This window comes from Rhodofomes roseus, assembly GCF_022264815.1.
Source record: "Rhodofomes roseus strain CIRM-BRFM 1785 chromosome Unknown C8Q71scaffold_11, whole genome shotgun sequence".
Taxonomy (NCBI): Eukaryota; Fungi; Basidiomycota; class Agaricomycetes; order Polyporales; family Fomitopsidaceae; genus Rhodofomes; species Rhodofomes roseus.
Genome location: NW_025952967.1, coordinates 636283 through 653449, shown reverse-complemented (window position 1 = coordinate 653449; position 17167 = coordinate 636283). Strand labels below are relative to the sequence as shown.

Sequence of the window (17167 nt, the reverse complement as noted above, 5' to 3'; positions counted from 1 at the left end):
CGTTGGAGGAAGTATGCATCGGCTATGACTTGGCATCACTTTATTGGTCTTCTTCGTCTTCGACAAGGGGATGATGGAACAGCGCAGGCCGCAGCCACGGAGCGGATAAGCCGCAAGGGACAAGTGGGTCTGTGGTACGAAGAGATCTCGCGCAAATATACTACAGGTGGATATATGATTGTAAGTATGGGTGGAATTACCGCAAGTAGCGGAACTGAAGTGCATGCTCGCTGTCGGGCAAGTGTCCCTCAGGAGGACCTTAAATGAACATTCGTAAATACCGGCTAAGTTCTGAGGGGTTATGCGAGCGCGAGTCCTCCTTTGACTATGTCTACCCGGCAGGGGGAACATGGGGCTCAGGTTTCTGAAGGTAAGCCTGGTCTGCTGAGTCCCGACTCGTCGGACAAGTTCTGCTACACAGACGCTAAGGATCTCGATTGAGATCTGACCCGATCCCCGAACCGGTAGTTAAGGTACTTACTCACTCAGACTCGGAGTCATATTGCTGGCCACGTTACGGCGTCCTCAATTCTTTGAGCCACTAGTATTATGTGTCGAGTAGGCCAGCCTCCGTGCACAACTGAAGCTCATTATTGTGTACAGGGTTTGCCGCTCCTCTCCAGCACCGGGGCCGCAGGTTCATTGTAGTACGACCAAATGAAGATCATCGTGCTCATGATCCGCCAAGATGACGCTGCCGAGTCGTCGGAACCTCCTCCAGCGTCTCTAGGGTACCTCTGACTCCGCGGTCATTGACGCAAGGAGCCCACGACCCAGGGTTAACGTTCTCCTTGTGCCTAATACGTTCGCATCTAGTCGCCTGCTCCCATGTAGCCGCGTAAGCCCGCTTGTCGCACTGCGGCTCGGGGAGACTGCTGCGGTGCGCACGCGTCGAGCCACCACATTCAGAGTTCCATCAGGTCCACGGTACTCGTGGCTGCGTGGGTGGCTTCGAGGTGAGGAAAGTGTAAGGACCCCTGACAAGGAATGTCAGCCTAAGCCTGCGCGTCAGGTTTCTCCGACTCGACAGGTGATGTGATGGGCCATGCGACTACATCGGAACGTAACAGCACTGCAGGAGTCTCTGAAGGTTTGACGATCATCATACTATACCAATGCAGTAGATGCATCGCCATTGCAATGGCCCATCCAAGATGCGCACTGTACCGCAAACCCCGGTCTGCCCATCGAAATGCAGTGAGAGCGCAAAGCCGCCGCGCATAAGGCTCGAGGCGCCAATCCCACTGCGCAGCCGCAATGACTCGGTCAAAGTTAGTTGCACAGCAGGTACCACTGATCTGTGACTCGCAACGACACCGGATACCGTCAATCGGGGTCGATCGCGCATTGCGATTGGTCCAGCACGATGCAACCTTGTTCGCGTTCGGGGCATGTTACAGAACCACGCTAGCCACGCGTCCCAGCCACAGCTCATATAAATGCTGGCGGCAATGCGCCGCTTCTCCAGTCGACCGCCCGTCGACATACTAGTGAGACATTCCAACCGCCATTCCTGCCCTTAGCCCTGTCGCTGGTCTAGTCATTCCTCCGCCAGCCCTCTACCCACAGCAACCGAGTCCCCTTCCCGTTGCCGATGAATCAATTGTTCCTTGCGACTTTAGAGTGTACGAGCAAATCCCCACATCGATGATCGCCACGGCCAGGCTTCCGGAAAACAGCCAATCCGCCCAACATATACTTCCCCACGAGGTCAGTGACGTTTCTTGGTAGCATCCGTCTTCCAAGGTACTGACCTGCCGTTGCATTATTCTCCAGACTTCATTCGCCGCATCTGCTCACTTCGTGATACCGAGAGGCATGTCTGAAATCGCGTCAGGAGGTGACGGAGGGAGCGACGGATTCAGTGGCGCGCGGTCCGGCAGCTCGTCCTCGAGCTCGAGTCCCCCGTCGCAGTCGACTGGAGGAGAGCATGCGTCGCACACCGTAATCAACCAGGTCGTCATCCCGGTCTGCGTGGCCATCGTGCTCGCCCTCTTCATCGGCCTCCTCGTCCGTTGGATCATAAAGCTCCGCCGGAGCTCCCGGGCGCGCGCGGCGAGAACGGTGCTTCCGACCGTCGCAGAAAAACCTGAGCTGTTCGACGTGCAGCTCGAGTCCCCTCCCCCTGTCTATACGGCCAACGCAAGATGGACTCATATCAGGGTAGGCAGCTCACCTTTTGACGTGACGTGACCGACCTCCGTGCTCACAACAATTTTGTAACAGCCGTTGTCGGCCAAGTACATCCCGCAGGATTTATATGACATCGAGCAGGCGGTCGCTGCGAACATGTCGTCATACCCGGGCACTCCCGCTTCAAGTCGCCCGGTCAGCATGCAGACCTCGTCGTCGCACTCGTCGTCCGCAAGCAAGGGATCGAAGCCAGGAGAGGATGGGCGTCTTCGTGTGGCAGTGGCTATAGCGATGCCGTCGCCGAGGCTTCCCGCCGACGATAAGAAGGGGAAAGAGGCGTCGCAAGAGCCTCCACCGCTGTACCTCGGAGTGGCCGATCTTCCATGGCAAGCGACGAAGCTTGAGGCGTAATATGACTGCTGATTTATTTTTGGGATCATGACATCTGTTCGTACAAGTCACTTTGATGTTTTGTTAAATGCGAGACGAACCAATGTTCTAATTGCTCGTGAATTCTTCCTTGCTACGAGCTGGAAGACAGAAAGTCTCATTGGGTAGCGATCCTGTTTGCGAAGTTGTCAATCGTTAGGTGGCGACATGGATCAGATCAACACTGACTGCGATACACCGCGTGATTGATATGGCTTATTGTCGAGGTACTGGACGCGAGGTTAGAATATGTGAGGCAGGGAGGCCAAGCGTACGCGACAACCAGCTCAACCGCCTCACTGAGGGGGTCGAAAGGCTGGATTTCGCCTCCCCAGAGCACGGCGCGACTTGCGATTGAATCATCGCCGTCCCCAAGACACGCAAGCAACTTTGGACCAACCAATTGCACGGCGATCAGTCATGCCAAGACATGGGTGCTAATGGCTTCAAATCAATGTACACATCGACTATGATGCAGAGCCTACAGGTCTGTAAGCGACTTCATCCTTCGTGAACGCTCGCAAGGCCACTCACTCAAGATGGGTTCATCAGTTGATGATCATGGCCGTCGTGCGGAAGTCACTTCGTCAACGACACTGTTGAACAATGACCCGGACTGCAGCACGTACTGTACACTCAGGAGGGAATTCAACACTGCGATCAGGGTCTAGAGGTGCCGAGAATCCAGCTTCTCGGAGCCAGAACTACTCCGTTGGACTGCGACGTGCGTAAGTACATCCAGTAGTCGCAACTTGCGGGTGCCAGGCTCGAGACGATTGACTGGGTATTGGGGTTTGAGTGGTGGGCATCCCATGCGCACGGGCCCAGACCTCTTAGCACGGCAGGACGCATTACTTCAGTATGTCATGCTTGTAGATGCGTGCACTTCAAGTATTGGTAGGTTGTGCCGTCGCGCAAGCCTGAGATGTCACGTTCGGTTCGTTTCTCTATCCTTTGGAGCCCTTCCCAGTGCGTCAATGTAGATCTCTACGCAGCTTTTAGCATGGTGAATACGAGATGATTGGTGTACTTACCAGGAGCCTCGATCATGATGATGTTCCTCCACTGCCAGTCAGTGACTGCCACTGCCAGTGGCCCGCAAGTTCGGGCGATGGGTTCAGGGCAGGTCAGAACGCGTCTGGCGCACAGAGCGACGATTACCTAAACGAGATAGAGCAGGCCGCCCTACATCGCTCGGCCAAGTCCCCACTTGGGCTGAAGGACTTCATCTCTGACACTCACGCGTGGACCTTGGTACTTGGTCTGTCAGGCTCCTACTCTCAGGCTCGGTATATCAGGAGGAAGAGGTACTCGCTGCGAGGATCTCATGCCATGGTGTCGCAAGATGCGACAGCTCCTAGCCAGCCGACCTTGATCGTGCCGTCGTCACAGCCATTATCTCGTCCACATACAAATGTAGCGCTTGAGTTCGACTCTGGGCTCAACAGCTCTGCGGCATGGACCGCATCCGACGCAGCAAAGCGAAGCAGCAACGCAAGTGCCGACGTCAACCCGAATATCCTGTCGGACGACGAAGGAGATGACGAGCCCGATCTTGAGTCTCTCCAAGGTCGCTCAGCCCGCGCGCTCTATGCATTTGAGGGAAGGGCGGAGTTCAGGGAGCTGGTATGCGTCGAAGCTGGCGATGAGCTGGAAGTACTGAAGGAAGACGTCGGGGATGGATGGAGTCTCGTCAAACTGGCGAAGTGCAGGAGCGGAAATGGCCACGAGGGCGAGGTTGGGCTGCTGCCGACAACGTACTACACCGTGAATGACCGTTCGTCTATCATGTCCTCCTCCTTTCTAATATATTGCGCTCGACGCTTGATAGTTCACTGCCGACTTTGCCAAACTGCCCGGCGTAGTCGTTCCCTCTCTGCACGCCCGCACCAAGAGCCGTCGCGATGCATCTGGCTCATCCATCACACCCAGAGGCTCGCCCACGCGTACCTCTCCTGCCACACCTCTTATGCCACAAACAACTGGCGAGTGGTTCCCGAGCTTCCGTCGCAGTCTCCTAGGTGGTCGCTCTCTCAATCGATTTTCAAGCTTCGTGACCAGTGGTGCGGAGGACTTTGTCCTGCATGGTAGCGCCGAAGAGGAGTCAATCCCACAGGCGGGGCACAGTAGAGTGACCTCGGCAGCGAGCGTCAACGAGGATGAGAGCAAGCGCGAAAGTACACTAGGCAGCAGCGGCGAGGCAGAGAAACATTTTGTAGAGGTGGGGCCGGCTTGGAAGAGCAAGCTACCCACATTCCACGTCCTAGTGCACTCACCGAGCAAGAGGAGCTCGGGCCTCGCAGGGCCATATACCGTCTACACGTTGACAGCTGTCTTTGATTCCCCAGAAGCGTCTCACTCCCATCTACGATCAGCGTCGGATACATATCCCAACGAAGATGAGGACGACCAAGGGACAACGTCCACCTCAGAACCTACGAGTATCACCGTGCAACGACGGTTCTCGCACTTCGTCGTACTACATACGGCGTTGACGAGGCGTTTGCCGGGGATCGCACTTCCTCCACTGCCTGAGAAGCAGTATGCAGGGCGGTTTAACGACGAGTTCGTCGAAGCCAGGCGAGGGGACCTGGAACGCTACATCAATCGCGTCGTGCGGCATCCCGTGGCTCGGTACGCGGAGGTGCTCACATTCTTCTTGGGCTGCGAGAGCGACGCGGTGAGCCTCCCCGCTTGACATCGCCGTTATCAGTTCTCTGACGAAGCGACAATACCGAGTAGGAATGGAAGAAACAACTGCCCCACTACTTGTCGCTCCCTCCGAAGGGCCCCTCATTCTACGCGCAGGTCTACCACCCGGCGTTCAACGTAGACGCGGACGACGCGACTGATGCGATCGATCGCTTTGTGGGCCACACGAGGGCTGTAGGCAAAGGTGTGCAAGGCCTGCGAAACATCTTTGGCAGAGTTCGAGAGGCTCGAGTAGGTGAGTGTACTCCTTGCCCCGTCATCATCCCGATTCCTCACAATATGACGATGTGAATACAGAGATGTCAAGATCTGAGCGTTTGCTCTCCTATTCTCTTCTCTCGTTGATCACAGCCAAGCCGCTCGCATCCTCTTCAACCACGAGCCCCACATCCCCCCACGCCAACGGTGACGAGGACGAGGAAGACGAGGATGGCGCGGGGAGGCGGAGAGGACATGTCAACGCCGACGGCGCGTGGTGCTGGCGAGAGAACTGTGAAGGTGCGCGCGGGAGCGCCTCGTTCGTCTTCTGGTGTCGACGCAGTTGACCAGAAGGAAGACTGTCTTAGGTTGACGAAGGCGGTGCAGCGGACGGCAGAGACCATGATAAGCGTGGCGGACCTCTTCGACGATCATGTAAGGTTTCATTAGATCATCCGATGTGTGTAGGACTTAGGTACATTCAACATCAGGCACGGCGGAAACAACTTGCAACACATGAAGCGCTCAAGAGCGTCGCACATCCTGCAACTGTCTATGCGGTGAGTGATCTCTGGCATGATCAACATCGCGCAAGCCTGATATGTCCTTGTAGCCAGTGATTGATACGCACCGGTCGACCCTCTCACGATATCAAGAGGCGATACGCGATGGACAGGTAACTTATCGCATCTGTGCACGAATCCCGTAAGATGGCTGCGACCTGACAAACCTCTGCATCGCAGGAGGACGAAGAGATGGCAGCTCGCTGTGAAACCGTGTTGAACACGACAATGGCAGAGATGGACACCTATCATACACAGAAGGTGGAGGACTTCCAGGCCCTTGCGAAGGAGCACCTCGACGGCGAGATCGCGCTGTACGAACAAGTGCGTCCTCATTTCATCAGTCCGCCCACGCAGCGCCTAACCACGTCCGTCAGATCTTAACGCGTCTGCGTAACGCCCGAGCCACGTTCGACGACCCTACCTACACGTCCCTCGGCCGCGGGGCGAACCCGCCCTCGATGTACGAGCGCGAGCTCGAGAACCCCCGCTTGAATCCTCCGCCGCTGACGCAGCCGTGCCCGCACGTCTTCGATTCGGCACCCATCCGGCCGGTGAGCGTAGCAATTCAGGAAGGCATGGGTATGCTTCTGGGAAGCGGTGGCGCCCCTGGTCGAGGCAGCGTGTTCGGAAGATTATGGTCGCCTTAACCAGCTGGCGTGCCTTTAGTATACCTGCTGGCACTGGGCGCAGGCAGCTTCTTGCAGCATGTGTTATCACGATACCCACCACTGTATCTCCCGTAGCTCTACCATTGCAATCGTCTATGTGCGCGATCTACGTTTGTGCAAGGTCGTCCCCGCTCGTTACGATAAGTCGTGATGATCATCGCCACCCGGTCTACGTCTCCGTCCCAAAGCATCGCGGGACATCCGGCACCTCGACCAGCCCAATGCAGAGATCCCGGTCTTCTTCGAGGTCAGACAATGACGTCTCCCCCTCCTTCTCCTTCTCCAGATATGTCCATGATCCGCGCACGGGCGATGACCGCGAGGGCATGGCGATTGTGACAGCGATCTGCAACCGCTCAGGGGCAGGCCGTTCGCCTTCAAGCGGTAGTGTTTGCTCCAAATCATCTGCTGTAGATTCGCGGGGACGATGCCGTAATCGCCGGTGCAACCACTCGACCCATGACCAGGGATGGGGACGATGAGCAGGCAGTGATGGCGAAGGAAGCACGTCCACCTGTTCGTTCAAAGGGTCGGGCAGGAAGGCGGCTGCTAACGGCTGCCATATCGAAACTCATCAATCGAGGTTCATCGGGGGTAGAAGAACGTAAGGCGGGGAGGGCCGGGCCTCCACTGGCCGTAGCAGTGCGACCGACAACGTACCAGCAGCGACTCCCATTGCACGTCTGCGCCTCGTGCGCCGTCACAAACATAAACGTCCCAGAGTTTCGGACGTTCCCCTAACGGACGCGGTGGTTTGCGCACACGGACGGCATCCGTGCGGCTCCCGAACCGACTTGGGTAGATGTGCCGCAGGACGAGTATGCTGAGGACAGCGCCGACGAGCAGGCCAGACGCGAGGAACACGAGGATGAGGGGCGGGCCATTGCTCGAGTGCAGGACGGACGAGTTGCCGGTGATCGGGCTCACGGGCAGGGGCGTGTCGGACATCGGTCGTCTGTGCTTCGTGCGCGCCCTGATAGCCAGCCAGAGCGGGGACGACCAGCGGTCGAGCGAGTGGGGAGGGTGCGATTTGAGCGAGGGCCGGGGACCTATATCGACGGGGGCAACGCGGGTGTTCGCCTGTGCGTGCTATGACCGCACCTGGCGAGGATCGCCCGAAGAGAGCACAGGTGTATTCGGGCGCATCCTTAGTCCGCGAATTCCTCGCGAAGCTTCGAGGGGAGGCGGCCGGGGGCCTGCGCTCGCTGTTGAAACAAGCAGAATCGAGGCATGGAGGTGGCTTCGACCCCGTGGGCCTGTGACCCAGGCGGCCCGATGCCTTCGAGCTCGGTGGGTGGGGGAGCCTGGGAGACGGCATCGGCAGGGGGCGTGGACATTTCCTTCATGCTCGCAGAAATCTCGCAGGTTCGTGAGAGCGTTGTTCACCGAAGGCACAGCGCGATGAGAGACGAATGTAGCGGGACCAGGTCCTACCACAAAGCACTCCTCGTGACCAAGTCATATACAGAGAGACTGCCTCCAGCCCATCGTGCCGCATGAGCCACCCTGGCTGGTTTCCGGTAGGCTTGAGCTTGCCGCCGTATAAGGTACGTAGAGCTGCCCTTGACGGCGAACACTTGATGAACGCAGAACATGATCCGGCGAATCAGCAGCACGAGGACCAGCGACCGCAGTGTGCAAGGACAGCATCGAACAAGCATGTCGACCCAGGGTAACAGCGACCAGGGAGTCCGGAGCTCCTCGAGTGCAGACTGACGGTGGTCGTCAAGTACATACGTACGGATTCCGTGCGTCTACCTGAAACGAGCTGTGCGTCGTGGGACGCTCCGTGACTGGACGGCGTCGGACGTCCCCATTGGCCTCCCTGTCCTTCCGCTCCGGCATGATTGGCCCCTACGCCCTTCCGCTCAGTCATCCGAGTCGTTCCGTCGGGAAGGCGACCCCAGGGCGACCCACTTATTTTCGTGCTCTCACCATAGGCGCGACCCAACGGCCTGTTTATGAGACGAGGGCTGACCGTGGTCTGACTCATGACGGGTAAATCATGACTTACCTGGCAGTGATCCTAATCCCGGCGAGTCCTCTTATACGCGCGCAGGTCCTCAGGAATGTCATACCGCGACACCCGACGTCGAGTTCCCCCTCGGCGAGATTGCCTCCTGCCATTGCTTGACTGTTCTCGTGCGTCCATCAGTCCAGAACGCACGTTTGAGCGTTGTTGTTGGACCGTTGACTGACATGGCTTCAGTGCTTCACTGCGCACCGAGTGATCTCCCGGTGGGATTGGATTAGTTGGACAGATGAACGTGGTACGGAAGGAAGCCGCGAAAGGTGAGCAGTTCATCCGCGTTATCATTCGTCGCTCGGGCAACGATGTGTTGCTGTCTCTACGCGACCGCTGTTAGTTCCGTCCAAAGCAGCTCATTTTGATGCCCCTCCCATCCGGAGACATTCTCGATATGCATAAAAGTCAGGCGGTACGCTGCCCGTGAAGCAAAGCCGCTATCAGTCCCCCTGCCTCTGTACCCCTTGTAATACCACCGCTCACGCAGCATGACGATAGTCCTCAACCCCGTCTGGGTCAACGGCGTACAGAAACTCAAAGCCGTCCCGCAACGTGTGTTTCAACGCTTCATGGTCTGCTAAGTGACGTATTGACTTTCGTTCAGCACCGCCGAGGCCTGCCCGAGGCCTCGTACCGACTTCCCTCGACGAGTCGCTTCACGCTGTCCGGTGTCTGAATCAGCTCCGCTCCAAGGACAAGTCCATTGAAAAATATATCTACCTCACACAGCTCAAGGATGCAGATCCACGAATATTCTACAAACTATGCCTTGATAATCTGGCAGTGAGTCTTTTGACAAGGCTCGCCTTCCTAGTGTCTAACGAATTGTCGCAGGAATTTACTCCACTGATCTATACCCCGACTGTTGGTGATGCGTGCCTTCAGTTCTCACATATATACCGTCGGCCAGAGGGTCTGGTACGTTACACAAACGCTGCAGCGTCATTGCTAGTCATTGACATCTCGTTTAGTACATATCCTACAAGGATAAGGGCAGCATAGCGAAGGTGCTCCGGAATTGGCCCCGTATCGACGAGGGGCGCATCGCAGTAGTCACAGACGGTTCGCGTATCCTGGGTCTGGGTGACCTCGGCCTGAACGGGATGCCCATCTCCATTGGCAAACTCTCGCTCTACGTCGCGGGCGCAGGCATCCGCCCTTCATCCACGATCCCCATCTGCCTCGATCTCGGGACGAACAACAAACAGTTCCTCGAGGATCCGCTCTACCTGGGCCTGCGCCAGCCGCGCGTGCCGTCCGCGGAGATGACCGAGTTCATGGACGAGTTCATGGACGCGATGCGCACATTGTTCCCGAAGCTGCTCATCCAGTTCGAGGACTTCAGCACGGACAACGCGTTCTTGTACCTGAAACGCTACCGCGACCGCTACCCGGTGTTCAACGACGACATCCAGGGCACGGGCGCGGTCGTCTTAAGCGGCTTCTTGAACGCCGCGAAGCTCAGTGCGCAGGCGAGCGGGCGTCCTCTCGAGGATCAGCGGATTCTGTTCCTTGGTGCAGGCAGCGCTGGTGTTGGTGTCGCGACGCAACTGTTGGCGTTCTTCCGGCTGCAGGGTATGAGCGAGGAGGAGGCGCGTCGGAGGATCTGGTTCGTCGACAGCCAGGGTCTGATCTTCGACACGCGTGGACCCATGGCCGAGCACAAGAAGTGTAAGCTCCATCCTCACGCCCCGCACTGCGCGTGCTAATTCCCCCATAGCCTTCTCGCGGCCAGACTACGACGGTCCCCCGATGACGGATCTGACGCAGATCGTGGAATACGTCAAGCCGACTGCGCTGCTCGGCCTCTCCACCATCAAGGGCGCCTTCAGCCAGTCCGTCATCGAGACCATGTCCGCGCTCAACCCGCGCCCCATCATCTTCCCGCTCTCCAACCCCGTCCGCCTGTCCGAGTGCGAGTACCACGAGGCCGTCGAGTGGTCGGGCGGGCGGGTCATCTTCGCGAGCGGCTCGCCCTTCCCGGCGCAGGAGCACGGCGGACGCACGCTCTACCCCGGCCAGGGCAACAACATGTACATCTTCCCTGGCCTCGGCCTCGGCGCGATCCTCGCGCGCGCATCGAAGGTGACGGACACTATGGTCGAGGCGTCCTCGCTCGGCCTTGCGGACTCCCTCACGGCGGAGGAGAAGGCGCTGGACATGATCTACCCCCGCGTGGAGCGTATCCGGGAGATCAGTACGAACATCGCGACGAAGGTCATCAGGGCGGCGCAGCGTGCTGGTGTGGACCAGAACACGGAGATCAGGGATTTGTGGGACGATCAGCTTGGGGAGTGGGTGAAGAGTAAGATGTGGGACCCGTAAAGACTGGGTGTACGAGTCGGATTTGATATTTTGCTCTGGGTGTTCCGTCACTGATAGACTGCTGCATGTCATAATCCGGATGTATCTTTACTGCGAATCCGACAGGGGCGCGAAGGCGCATTCATTGTAAGGGCGATCGTAATGTAGTGTAGTCAGCACCTTAGTCAGCATCCCGGAGTTTCCCGAAGGGCAGTTATAAGCTGACGTGCCTCACTGTGCTCGTTGTCTTTCTCCCCATCGTTGTACACCGCTCGCCCTTGCAATATAGAGGCTTTGGCTAGCTTAGTACGGCGTCCGAGAAGACCTTATCCTTTACATTCATCATGTGTGAAGCGTCGCAGGTGCGAGTCAGGTAATCTCAGCACAGTTACAGATGATCTCACTTACTTATTGCAACGGTACGTAAGTATCAGATCGTTGGGTGTGGTGTATTTGTCTTGATGAACTACAGCAGAATATGTTACGAATACATAGTGGTTTGTCTGACCGTCTGATACAGTTTACCTGTGAACAGACAAAACAGACAGTAAAGTATGATGGACTTCAGCGTGCATCATTCTGCACAATACTGAAGAAAAACTCCGTCGTATCGTATACCCAAAGCTAGCACGAACGAGTTCCGACGGGTCCCTTGATGTCACGACTCATCCACTGAGTCAAGGAGATGCAAGCGCTATTATTCTGCGCCTTCGGAGATACAGCGATCCTCGGGCCTGACCGGATCCCGTCACATCTCAAGCCCAAACATTGTGCGGCCTGTCCCAGCCATCGCAGTCAGACAAGGATTGAAGGAGCTAAGCGGCACGGCTCAGCTTCAACCACTCGAGGAGATCCCAAGAGGCCCAGGTCATGAGCTCCATACTGCCTGGGATCCGGAGCTGGGTTGTGAGCGTCGCGCCAGTGGCTGCGCTGCAGTCATGAGGACAAAGAGGCACCTTCGTGCATGGAACCGTCGCGGCATCCACGGTACTTGTCATACCACCTACTGTATCTGAGTCGCTACAGAGCTCTCGATGGCTCTACCAGTCCTTAATTGAAATTTCGGGCCTTGGGGGAAAAGAGACATTCACTGGCAGCGCCTGCGTGACACGTCTAGCTAGTAGACAATATGCGCTACCTACATGGCAGTAGAGTCGGAGCGCACCACGACAGCGCGAGCAGCGCTGGAGCTTTGTTGTCAAGTCAGATTTGTGGCAATAACAACGCTCTGACCTATGCATCCGCCATGCCGTCGTCGCGCGAGGAGGTGTCCGAGTCAAAGGAGATCTACGTGTTTAGCGGGCCGAGCGGCAAGTCGCGTCGTCGGCGCGACGCGGTCACGTTTTCTCAGGAGACGCCCGTCGATCACTTACGTCACGCGTCTTTGGCCTTTGTCGCTATGGGCAGCACAACAAGCAGTACCAAGCCCGTCCGCCGGGGTGCCCGAGGGTGCCACTCCGCCCACTCACGTCGCTTGCTGGGAACTACATGCGTACGACGATACAAGACCGCGAGATTGTACGACAACATGCGCAGAAGGCTCGTGATGGTCATGGTCACGACAGTGTGCCACTCGCAGCTAACTTAGGTCCAACACGAGAACCAGCCAACCTCAGCTATGGATGCATGAGGAGCTGGATGTCATGTTCTACGTGAAGACGCGTTCAATTCAGGATCCTGTAGAGTACGCGATGAGACTGGGCACCCGCACATTCAGACAAAGGATGACGCCACACGCATCCAGCGGGGGAGGAAAGTCGGGATACGCTACCTGCCCTGCGCCCAGCAATCCCGAGCACACAGGACGCGTCAGTTTGCCGGCACGGCCTGTGAAGTCCGCGTCACCCAGTGAGGTCCACCTGCTCGTCCACCGTCGCCCGGCCAAAGTGATGCTGGAATCAAACTCGTGGTGTGCACGCCTCTTGCCAGTGAGACGCAACCGCCGTTTGCAGTGCGTTCTAGTCGCTCCGTCACTCGGCAGAAGCCATGAACGTCGAGCTCCGCCTGGCGTCAACCTGTGAATAATAAGATCCATCGCAAGTCCAGATGGTCGAATGTCTAATACTCAGAGACGGCCGTTGTGGGTCCTAGATTGATATCACGTCGAACTGCAACCGGCCGTGATACGCATGTTCTGCGTCCTCCTCCCGCTGATGCACGTTGGCCAAGTCGCTCTCCGAAGTCGAGGAAGACGCACCGCCATGCCTGAGGAGGCAAGGATGGACCACGAAGATACCTTTCACATGTCCGTCTGCTCTACGCATGCTTCCATGACTCCCAAGTCACGCACATCGGACTTTGAGGGCACAGCCATGGGCTATATAGGACGGGTGTCTCGCTCGTCTACTCCCCAGGAATCCTCTCCGAACGCACAAACGCACAGCACGCCACCCCAACTCTGCATCCATCTCACCACCATGTCTGACGCTGCCTACAACGTCTTCGGCCTCGTCGCAAATGTCTTCGGGATGTTCAGCTTCGCTGGTCTCTACATCTTCGTCAAGAGCATGCTCCCCATTAATCACTCCAAAAAGCTCGATGAGATCCTGGTCGAGACACGTGCCCACCTGGCTTTTGTCCTCGAGGAAGGTCGCCTGTCCGACGGTAACTTCATCACCGAAATCTGGAAAGAGCTTGACGAGTACGTAACCATACGCCACTCAGCGTCCTATTGTGCTTACCGGCATCGTAGTTACCAAGCACGTGCGAGTGATTTCAGGATCATAACTCACCGCGCAGGCTGGTGCAAACAATTGAAGGGTATCTTCGGCTTATCATTCAAGATCTGGCGAGTTTATCGTCAGGTGAAGGAGGCGAAGAAAAGGATTTTGGTACTTCACCATTTTTGTCGCTCCAAATGATTACTGACGCGGATTGCAGAACAAGGCCTCTGTAAACGAGTCGCGGTACGACAATCAAACGAGAGATGACGTACCGGGATACTCCGTCGACTGGGACGACGAGAAGTGCGACGGTCTCTCAGACAGCTCGTCTGAAGAGGGTCTACTCACCTTCCAAGACAACGCCCGCGCCCCGGGTGATACGCAGGGTCCTCCTGCGTATTCCACAAATTTTGAATGGACAAAATTTGACGAATACACTGAAGAACAGCGGACCACGGACGGTGATGCTGGTACGTCCACTTCCGACCAGATCCAGTTTAGCGCGCTCACGATTGATCCAGAGTCTACTAGTACTACGAGCACCAGCACCTTAGTAGGCGGCTGCGCGAACCTTACGCAGCGGGCACTCACCTGTCCTGGTCCCTCGTCGGTCGTTTGGGTTGGTTTGCGGCTCGCCGCCATCCCATTGACCGCGACTATCCCGCAATCGATAGTCGGATCCCCACGCCGCATGTGACTGGTTCACAGCGCAATTTTCTTCTGAGACGCGCTGAGCGTGCCTTTCTCTCGAGCTTTATCGTCGCCGAATCTATACTTATCGAATCCATCATCTCACCTCTATGTTCCATCTCCCCTCTATGCTCTCCGTTTCGCTGTCTCCTCCTCTTCCCGTCTTGCTCATCTATGTCGTTCTCAATGTTTACCGTTCGGTTACATTGTATACCCTCGTCCGTGGACTGCTCTTCCTCTCGTATGCCTGGCTCTGTATGTCTCTATACCCCTTTCAATGACATCGGACGCCGTTAAACTATGCTCACCCGGAAATCGAGCTCGATTGAACACGCGTGCGCCGTTCATTGCGATCGAACACAGCATGAGATTCTGCAACGTGTGCACAGTGCAGCTTGCCGCGCATCCGACTCCGACGATCTGTCAAGGACATGCGGAAGCACAAAGGCCAAACCCTGCGCAGATCCGAGTCGCGACACGGTCAGTACGACGTACGGATCTTCTGTCGTTGTTCATGAACACAGATGCGGCCGGCATGACTCGGACTGTGATGCCTCAGCCGCTCATCGTAGAATGGACACAGAAGCTTCTCTACAACTTGAAGGTGTACATGTGTACGATGTAGCCGGACGACCGACACGAGGAGGCTGTCCGGATACACGGAGTCAGTACTTCACTGGCAGTGCTTGGGCAGTGCATGTCGGGCGACGCACCGAGGTGATTGTGCCTCCTCTGCGTCCTCTTGGGCCGCACGGACCATCCGGGGCAGCCAACTTGCGTAGTAGTACGGATCGAGCGTGGGGCGGTGAGGGAGCACCTTATGAGATTGCGAGGAAGGCGATGGGCAGGATGGCTTTGGGTGCGTGCGCAGCGCATCGCCGTACAGGTTCCCGAGGGACAGGGAGATCGGGATGCATGAGGGGTAGCAAGCACTTGTAGGACATGCACACTCATTACGGACTCATGGATCGTACGCCTAGCGCCCTGACATGAAGTTGCCAAACCGCCGCACTTCGATCCTATGAAACATCAAGGCAAAACAACGCTTGAAACTCGAAGCTATCATGAAGCTCAGTGAAGCAGAGTGCGACCCGGCCGGTGGTTAAATGGATCTCTCCTCCTCGTCCTCCTCCTACATATTACACACGGTCACGATGTCTACAACGCGCATCGTCACGGTGTGACTGTTCGCGCTCACCTGTGACTCTGTCACTGTCAAATATTCCATGCTAGCGCTGAGCCCAGGTATCGTCCCGACGTGAACATATGAACTCTGAGTCGAACATCTGGATCATCGAGCCGCCATGACTCGAATCATATCCATGCCCAATAGTAGATAGGTGTTGCCAATTTGCCCTGTCAGTGGTACGTGGGATTTACAGCTTGTCGCGGAACTAAGAGTAACCTACTAAGTAGTACAGTCGTTCGCAGGCGTAATCTCGCCCTTGTCTGCAGTGGAGTCACTTTATCTAGTTCGTGAGTAGTATTCTGCTATGCAATTCTCGATAGACGCTAAACACCTTCACAGATAACCTATGCGCCGTGATGCCGTCGCATTCCATCCCGCTCAGATCTGTCCTGCGCATAGTTAATCGCGCTGTGCTCAAGGTGTTGGCCAGTCACCGAGCAGCGTCGTCTGTTGGATACATAGACAACGGAAAAGTAGATGCACACAACTATGTAACTCTGTCTAGGTGAGATTGCTGTTCGTCGACGACATAGTTATTCCAATGCTAACCATTTCCCAGGATGAAACTCCCGCTGGCACGAACACAGCCTATGCATACTGTCTGTCCTTGCATGCAGATAATGTCAGATTCGAGTCCTTTCGCAAAAGTCGCATGCCCCATCGGATCCGGTACATAAGGTTAAGATTAATACACAAGTGCGAATACGTGTCCATACTGACCGAGGGACGTTCTCAGCATCACAGTGCTCGTTCTAGGCTCGGACGACTCTGGCGCGAACGGGGGCGTTCGCAAGCCGCTACGGACCATTCAGGATGGAACACCGACTCTGCGCTCTCTCACATCTTCCGCTCCTGGCAGTGCATGCAGTCCATTTCAATAGATGGGCTACTGATGAAAGCCGTAGGTACAACACGTGTGTGTGGCCGAGCAGTGTCGAGGCGAGGGATCATCACCGTACGGAGAGCGGTGAGAATGGGATGCTCCACTTCAGCGGCCTCTCGACTCAATGCATGTGGCTTAGGCCCAGAATCAGACCAACACAAGTGCCCCTCGAACAAGAGCAGAAAGGAAAAAGCCCCTGCCCTATCCAGCAAGCCTGCGGCCATCGTGAAGAGATGAGGGTAAACGGTGCGTTTGATTCGATGCTTCGCACCGTGAGCCTACGGGCCCAAAACGCATGGGTGGTACAATTAGGGCAATATGGAGGCCACGATCTTCGGGAATTACCCAGTTAGCATACTGGTCACTAAAAGCACTCTAAGCCTCGTGGCGGAGGCGCCGTGGCGAGCATCGTTATGTTAACGGTCATACGGCTTCCGCAAAACACGGACGCGACTGGGCAACGTGCTAACAGGGTCGGAATGGACCGAGACCACGGCCGCTATCGCAAGGCAGGTCAAGTTGGCATGCAGAAGAAGTATCACGTACTCACGCTGCCTTGACAAACTTCGCAGAGACAGCGTCGACACGCACGCCGCGTGCTCGGAACTTGAACGGACCCGAGCGATGGTGGCTCGTACCGCGCTTCAACCCACTGCGCTCAGACCACAGGCACTGATGCCCGCATCAAGTGGCCAGAGCCACCCAG

General features: G+C 56.6%; 5 protein-coding genes across 5 annotated transcripts; 4 read left to right on the top strand and 1 right to left on the bottom strand.

The window, feature by feature from the left end:
• Positions 1–1275: 1275 nt before the first annotated feature.
• On the top strand, positions 1276–2756 carry C8Q71DRAFT_761428 (uncharacterized protein). The gene is made up of 3 exons (XM_047923872.1): positions 1276–1710; positions 1777–2163; positions 2227–2756. The coding sequence occupies exons 1-3, from the start codon at positions 1648–1650 to the stop codon at positions 2542–2544; spliced, it is 768 nt and encodes a 255-aa protein (XP_047778532.1). The 5' UTR covers positions 1276–1647; the 3' UTR covers positions 2545–2756.
• A 984-nt stretch (positions 2757–3740) lies between these two features.
• On the top strand, positions 3741–6763 carry C8Q71DRAFT_72696 (PX-domain-containing protein). Its single transcript, XM_047921811.1, has 9 exons — positions 3741–4329; positions 4394–5242; positions 5305–5509; positions 5572–5772; positions 5831–5907; positions 5964–6032; positions 6086–6148; positions 6216–6359; positions 6413–6763. The coding sequence occupies exons 1-9, from the start codon at positions 3895–3897 to the stop codon at positions 6683–6685; spliced, it is 2316 nt and encodes a 771-aa protein (XP_047778531.1). The 5' UTR covers positions 3741–3894; the 3' UTR covers positions 6686–6763.
• C8Q71DRAFT_72829 (uncharacterized protein) lies at positions 6586–7754 on the bottom strand. Its single transcript, XM_047921939.1, has 3 exons — positions 7367–7754; positions 6765–7262; positions 6586–6689 (listed from the first exon to the last, which is right to left on the bottom strand). Exons 1-2 carry the CDS (start codon positions 7652–7654, stop codon positions 6876–6878), a joined length of 675 nt encoding a protein of 224 aa, XP_047778530.1. The 5' UTR covers positions 7655–7754; the 3' UTR covers positions 6586–6689; positions 6765–6875.
• Positions 7755–9220: 1466 nt separating this feature from the next.
• C8Q71DRAFT_708911 (malic enzyme) lies at positions 9221–11057 on the top strand (the record flags this gene model as incomplete). The annotated part of the gene is made up of 5 exons (XM_047920646.1): positions 9221–9284; positions 9337–9515; positions 9567–9650; positions 9704–10403; positions 10453–11057. 5 exons carry the CDS (start codon positions 9221–9223, stop codon positions 11055–11057), a joined length of 1632 nt encoding a protein of 543 aa, XP_047778529.1.
• A 2396-nt stretch (positions 11058–13453) lies between these two features.
• C8Q71DRAFT_724074 (uncharacterized protein) lies at positions 13454–14396 on the top strand (the record flags this gene model as incomplete). Its single annotated transcript, XM_047921622.1, has 3 exons — positions 13454–13677; positions 13729–13867; positions 13917–14396. 3 exons carry the CDS (start codon positions 13454–13456, stop codon positions 14394–14396), a joined length of 843 nt encoding a protein of 280 aa, XP_047778528.1.
• Positions 14397–17167: the final 2771 nt, after the last annotated feature.

Coding starts and splice junctions, on each gene's coding strand:
- C8Q71DRAFT_72829 (XM_047921939.1), bottom strand. CDS start 7,654: ATGTCCGACACGCCCCTGCCCGTGAGCCCGATCACCGGCAACTCGTCC. Junction 7,263..7,366: donor TGCAATGGGAGTCGCTGCTG/GTACGTTGTCGG, acceptor TCGATATGGCAG/CCGTTAGCAGCCGCCTTCCT.
- C8Q71DRAFT_72696 (XM_047921811.1), top strand. CDS start 3,895: ATGGTGTCGCAAGATGCGACAGCTCCTAGCCAGCCGACCTTGATCGTG. Junction 5,908..5,963: donor CGGACCTCTTCGACGATCAT/GTAAGGTTTCAT, acceptor ATTCAACATCAG/GCACGGCGGAAACAACTTGC. Junction 6,360..6,412: donor AGATCGCGCTGTACGAACAA/GTGCGTCCTCAT, acceptor CACGTCCGTCAG/ATCTTAACGCGTCTGCGTAA.
- C8Q71DRAFT_761428 (XM_047923872.1), top strand. CDS start 1,648: ATGATCGCCACGGCCAGGCTTCCGGAAAACAGCCAATCCGCCCAACAT. Junction 1,711..1,776: donor AACATATACTTCCCCACGAG/GTCAGTGACGTT, acceptor ATTATTCTCCAG/ACTTCATTCGCCGCATCTGC. Junction 2,164..2,226: donor CAAGATGGACTCATATCAGG/GTAGGCAGCTCA, acceptor ATTTTGTAACAG/CCGTTGTCGGCCAAGTACAT.